This window comes from Mastomys coucha, unplaced genomic scaffold (genome assembly GCF_008632895.1).
Source record: "Mastomys coucha isolate ucsf_1 unplaced genomic scaffold, UCSF_Mcou_1 pScaffold14, whole genome shotgun sequence".
Taxonomy (NCBI): Eukaryota; Metazoa; Chordata; class Mammalia; order Rodentia; family Muridae; genus Mastomys; species Mastomys coucha.
In genome coordinates this window covers 68,549,707-68,556,201 of record NW_022196896.1, presented here as the reverse complement: position 1 = coordinate 68,556,201, position 6,495 = coordinate 68,549,707, and the positions used below count along the sequence as shown (strand labels likewise).

The following is a 6,495-nucleotide window of genomic DNA, read 5'->3' as shown; positions in this document are numbered from 1 at the left end:
TCTCTCTCTCTCTCTCTCTCTCTCTCTGGTGAGAGTATTCACACCTGCACATCCCTACAGGGCAGGGATGCTGTGAGGGATAATGTGAAGAGAGAGCATCTCAGGCTATTATTAGAGACCATGAGCTTATGTGGCTGTTTACTTGATAGGGAAGCCCATGTCCCTTATACCATTGCTCAGATGGAATTAAAACACACGCAGCTAGTCAGTCATGCCAGAGCCAGCAATTCCAGACTGCAGAGTCATTATGTAGCATAGGACAACTTTGCTTACCACCATTACAGGCTAATAGATTTAATCTAACCTTGGAAGTCAATTCTAGGCTTAGCTTGCAAGTTCTACACTCTTACAAACCATCCCTGCCACCTGTTTAGACCCACCCATTTTCCAGTCACGCCTTTTGTTTTCTCTCTAGAATGCTGTTTCTGGTGAACAGCTCACACCGACCAGACTCCAGTCATCCTTCAAAACAGTCTGTATGTGTCTGGCCAGGATGTGACCCTGCATCTCTCCACAGCCATATCGCGTTTGCTATACTCCTCTGTCTGAGGAACATGTCCTGTGTTGTAACCATCTGTGCCTCTCCCTGTTCATCTGAAAGGTTCCCTAGAAAGGCTGAAATGTATGGAAAGCTGCATCCCTGCAAGGTGAATGCAAAAGTATAGAAAACACCACGTTCTTCTGACCTCATACATTTTGAACAGTACAGCGATAGTGAATGTGCTTTAATACTACATTCAGAGTACAATTGTGAGCGTGCGTTATGATGGAGTGATCAGGCTAACAGATGAGAAAACAGGGGCTGAGCTTGGGGGTGGGTTAATTATTTGTGAATAGCTGGTTTCCTTGGCTCTAGTTACCTCTAAAAAAGAGAAGACTTTCAAGACACTGAAGAGCCCAGAGAGCCCAAAGAGCCCAGAGAGAAGGAATAGGGTACTGGTATTATAGTGGCAAGGATTCAAGTGTCCATGGTCCCAGTTTAAGCACCTCATCAGTCAGGGACACGAGAAGGGTCTGTGTCCCTCCAGCACACCCTCTCCCATCCAAGATCTTGCCCATTTCTGCTGCTCTCCTCCCTACTTGTAGATTATATACAATCTAGCTGTGCTCACTCAGCAAGCAGGTCTCCCTCAACTTTGGCACAGAGCTGTCAAACTTGTTCAAAGCCAAAGTCCGCAGTGGGTCTCTATGCTATGGGCCAGTCTTTCCAGGCTTTCCAAGGCCAGTGTGGGATTAAGAACAGGAGATCTTTCAACCCCAGGAGCTAATCTGTCTGTTCAAGGCTGCCCTGGTACAGGAGGAGCTGGCCACTATCTGAGACCAACTACTTGCCTACTTGGCGGGTCACCCACCAGGATCCCCAGTCCGATCGTCCCCGCCCCCACCCACGGGTACAGTTCCTTACCAATCTTGGCCAAGGAGGCCAGAAGGATCCACAAAGTGATCTCGAAAGGGATTTGCACGTGGGGGTAATCCAGGGTGAACACGGGCAACCGACTTTCCTCGAACGGCGTCGTTCCCGGGGCCACCACACTGGCAGGGCTTGGCGGGTTGGAGCTGGCACTCCTGGCCCTTGGTGCGTCCAGCAGGGTCTCGGCCAGCGCGCCCGCCGGCACTGCCACCTGCAGAGACAGCAGCAGCAGCAGCAGCCAAGACAGTGGCGCCCGCACGCTGTGTGCGGTGCCCGGGGGGCCCATGGAGTCGGCGGCTATGGGCGCAGCAGAGGACACTGGTGTAGGGATCTGGGTTCCCTCAGCGCATCGCGATGGGGGGCGGGTGGCGTTACAGCACTACTAACTCAACGGGACGGCGAGAGACACCACCGCCTCCACGGGGTAGGGGCCTGCCGCCAGCAAGCTCGGTGGCTGTGAACCTCGCAGGGCCCGGAGGGGAGCGCGCAGCGACAGGAGGCCACTGCGCGGTCCCTCGGCCGCGCTCAGCCGCCCTCCGCCGCCGGCCGCCCTTCCATGCCTGGCAGCTACAGGCCCTGCCCGGGGCGGCCCGAGGGCGGGCGGGGACGGGGGCGGGGCGGGCGAGGCGCCCGAGTGGCGGGGAGGGAGGACGCGGGGACCCGGTGCGACGCGCACCTGCCGCAGCCCACGGTCGACGCGGGGGCGAAGGTCGCGCCGCTCTCCAGCCCGCACCGCGGACCAAGAGCCGCTGCCCCTAGGAGCCCCGGAGCTACGGGTGCACTAGGTGCGCGGTGCGCACGGTGGCCTGAGCTGTCCCCGCCCCGGAGGCAGCGTCGGCCGTCCATCAGGGCTGGGACCGACGCGACCCACGCGTCGCGCCCTGCCCCCTCCCCCCGCAGGCTCCTGCAAGGAGACACCCCGGGGCGCTGGCACGCGAGGAGGCGCCGCGGGCTCGGGCAGGGAGGCGACGCCGGGCGAGGCGGAACTGGGGAGCCTTCGCCGCTGCCCGGTCTTCAGAGATCGACTCACCGAGCCGAGCCTCTCGGGTCCTGGGAAAGATGAGAAGAGCTGCGCTTCGCTCCCCTCGGGAGAAAAGCACATTGAACACAGCCTGTTCTCCGCGCACCGAAACTCCCGGTTGAGAACTCAGCGTTCCCACACTCTCCGGGCAACCCTTGTCTTTCCACTTTTCCACTCTTTGTAACAGTGTGGACTCCACTTTTCTTACCTCCCCCAGCTTTGGGGAAGAAAACGTCTCTGTTTTTAGGCTTCGGTCGAGGTGAATCTGTCTGAGGGCATCAGAAACATAACTATTTCGTGGAAAACCAGTGATTTGCTTAGCTTAGATGGACTTGTTCGGTTAATTACAGGACAGGCTGCGGTTTGGAAAAGGGGGATTCTCTCAGCGCCAACTGGCTCTTCTCCGGAGCCCGACCTTCGGCAGGGGCCTTGCCAGGTGCCCTGCCTGCGATCCCACTATCCCGGTGTCCTCACGGTGAGAAACTGAAAGGAACCGAAAGCAAATCATCTGCCTCCCAGTTAACCCACACGGTTTCCCCCTAAATTTATGAGATAGAATTCTTTTATTTTCCACATGGTTCCGGCTGTTGTTTACACACCCCTCAGTCTGACACGGAAAGTTCTAACAGAATCTGTGAGATGTCAGTCAGCAGAAGCCATCTGAGTAGAGGCAAGCAAGCAACGTATGGACCTGGGAAAGACAGGAACCATTCTAACCCGAAATGAGTCTCAGGGTTGATACAGACTGGCACACAATGTCGCTGTTGATGTATCAGTTTTTCAGCTTTGAAGTGGAACTGGCTGTGAGGTTGTTTCTGTTTTTTTTTTTTTTTTTTTTTTTTTTTTTTTTTTTTTTTTTTTTTTTTTTTTTTTTTTTTTTTTTTTTGTGCAGATTCACTGAAAACGGCAGAGCTCAACCCCTTTCCTCCCTGCTGGGCATTTGCATATCAATGATAATCCTTCACCCCCTTTAAAAAAAGGCTTGTTAAATAGGTGCTTTCTTTCCCGGATTACCTGTCTCTCCAGAACAGGCGCTGGGAGAGCAGTTTCACTAGAATTTTTGGTTATCACAAATACCAAAGTTGGAAGCGAGGAACTGTATCTGTTTTCCAGGTGAAGCACTGTCCACACACACGCACCCTTCTAGGTGAAACATCTAGAAGGTATCTACACACAGACCTGACCTTGCCAAAGCTGGTTCCACCCCACACTACCAATTCTAGATTAATTATCAAATAGAACAATGAAGAACATTTTAGGGGTTGTTTCAAAACATAACTCTTAATAGGATGAAGTTCTTCGGAGAGTAGGCGGCCAGTTTCTGCAGTGTGGTGACGCTGTAGGAGCCAAGCACACAGTCAGCCAGTTATTCCTAGGCATGAGCCTCTGAGAACGAATTGTGCATCATAGGATAAATGGCATTACACATCACTGTCTAGAGTGTCTACACGAGTCACCGATGCTGGAGTCACTATCCTTTATAAATCTCTGCTACTGCAAAGACTAATCGTTTTTTGTTTTTTGTTTTGTTTTGTTTTGTTATTTTGTAAAACTTGGGGAAATCTTTTTATTCAGTCTTGTGGATGAAAGAGGGGAGTTTAAGAGTAACCTTCTGGGGCTGGGGAAATGGTTCAGCCCATATAGAGCTAGCATTGTAGACTTGAGTTTGACTCCCAGAATCCATGTGGACCCAGGTACAGTACCACACACTGTGAGCCCAGTGCTCCTTTGGAGAAAGAACTGATACAGGAGAATCCTCAGTTGCTCCCAGGCCAGAGAGACTGCCATATACACCGGTGAACAAGAATAGACCCATTTCAAACAAGGGACCACGTGAGCTTGTCCTATGAACTTCAACCACGCACCAGACACACACACAGACACACACATTTTCATCTTTTTACCCAAAGCAAATAAGAAAGAATTACACATATCCTATTATGCTTACATCTTAAATCTGTCTCAATGTTCCATAGACTAAAAGCTGGTCACTAAGTGGAGTGGTGTTATAAGGCTGTGGACTCTTAGGAGATGAGCACTAAGGGTGAGAAGTTAGGCCATTGAAGGCAAAACTTTGAAGGTCATTTTGGGACCCTGGCAGATCTCTCTGTCACTTCCTGGCCGCCTTGAGGTATACAGTTTTCCGTCCTGCATCCTGCTGCTTTGCCACAGGCCACAAAGCAATGGCCTGACTAACCACGTACTGAATGCTCTTTACCGAAGGCTAAAACAAATCTTTTATCCTTTATCCTTTTTCTTGGTATGTTGTTTGCCACAGTGAGGAAAGTTAGTGCAGCCCCTGTGTTACCATTGGCTTGGCCATTTCTTCAAAGGGTCCTGTGGAGAAGCTCAGCCCCTGAGACTGCTGCTTTCAACTGTACCCACAGAATGACTGAAAGCAACAGTCAGATATTGTCTGAACTAACTTAAAACCTGTTATTGGCCTTTTCAGTACCATTTAAAAAGACCACAGTCTTACAATGATGTTCCCAGTATGACCTGGGTTTCCTCCTCCCACTCCCCTTCTCGAATCCCGACGCTCTATGAATGGCCTCACGGCTCGTACATCCAGGACTTTGCTCATTCTGTTACTGGTGCAAAGGAGCATTGCCCCCTACTTTGCTGAGTCTGTTTTGAGGACTCAGCTCAAAGGTAACTGACTCCAGGAAGTCTCACCTCACACCTGCTTTAATGCCCCTAGATATAGCTCTTGTAAGTTCTCAGTGATCGATCACTGTATTTCCCCAGACTACATGGCTCTTGGAAACGTGTTGCCAGGTGGTTGATCTGTTTAATGCAATTTACTCTTGGCTTCAAGCACAGAGTGAGGAACATGAGGTTACCACTCATGTGTCAGATCAATATAACTATGGTTTGACAAGAAGCCATGAGGCCTCCGTTCTTCCTCATGGCGGGCACCTTCACATGCAAGATAGATATAAGGTCTCTCTGGCTCCCCAGGACACATTTCTACCGAGTGCTTTCTGACTCATACTGAGGGCTTGGTGTCTCTCTCTTTCCCTACCAAGAAGTTGTGAGGATCCAACCGCACTAGAAGAACTCTAGATATTTCCAGGAATTATAATTACAGGTTGGAGACTCTTTCCCTCAAGTAACACCAAACTGCTTACGGTTCATCTCAGTGATACCCTGGCTCCAGCACCTCTTCACCGCTAGTGGTCTGTTAGAACACCAGCGCAGTTAGTAGAGGCCATTGACAAGAATCACTCCTACAGCCTTCAAGCAGGCCAGGATCCTCGGACTATTTATAGATGAAGAAAGGCAAGGCATTTAGTACAATTTCTACATACGAGAGAAAGCGGCTAGAAAAATAAGCCTAAATTACTAAGAGAAAAGATGCCCATAAAAATAATAGTGTTGAGATTAGAGCCATGATTGAACACTGAAAAAACAAGAACAACAAAAAATTAGTTTTGTATCCAAACCTCTGCTTCAGTGATCTCTGGAGGATGCTTAGGTTAACAGCCATATAGAGTTTGGGTTAGGAAAGAGTTGGGCACCTGGGGGAAGAAACAGCCTAGGACTCCATACCCTACCAACTGTGCAAATCACTGTTTGCAAGAATTCCAGACGGCTGAGTATTTCATCACTATCATGGAGATAAATGGGATACAGATTGCTTGTGAGTGGTAGTGGCCCCCTGATGCCACAGCAGGGCGCCAGTGCTCTCCTTACAGGACAGTCCTGTGTAGGTCTACTAAACCAGCCCACCCGGAGCGAGCTAGATCACTGGGCAGGGACCAGAGAATGACTCTACACCAGACAATTCTGGCTTAGGATCTGCATTCCACAATACCTAGGACCACTGGGGTTTGGGATTCCTCTACCCATGTTTGGGGATACTTGTGTGGATGTAATATGTTGTTTAGTATGTGTGTGCTCTCAGTGTGATCCTTGACATTGGGTCAGTTTTCTGCTTGTACAATATTGTCAGCATTCAAAAAGCTACCGGTTTTGTAGGGTGTCATGTTACATTTTTTTTTTTTATTTTCTTTATTTACATGTAAATTTCTCCATTCCCAGTTTCCCCTCCAAAAAACAA

At 50.0% G+C, this 6,495-nt stretch overlaps 1 protein-coding gene across 1 annotated transcript in view; it reads right to left on the bottom strand.

The window, feature by feature from the left end:
• Slc9a2 (solute carrier family 9 member A2) overlaps positions 1-2,224 on the bottom strand; it is an 84,092-nt gene extending 81,868 nt beyond the window's left edge. Inside the window, exon 1 of the mRNA XM_031367340.1 lies at positions 1,406-2,224. Coding sequence (XP_031223200.1) covers positions 1,406-1,697 — 292 coding nt within the window. The 5' untranslated portion in view covers positions 1,698-2,224. The remainder of the gene's footprint in view (positions 1-1,405) is intronic.
• Positions 2,225-6,495: the final 4,271 nt, after the last annotated feature.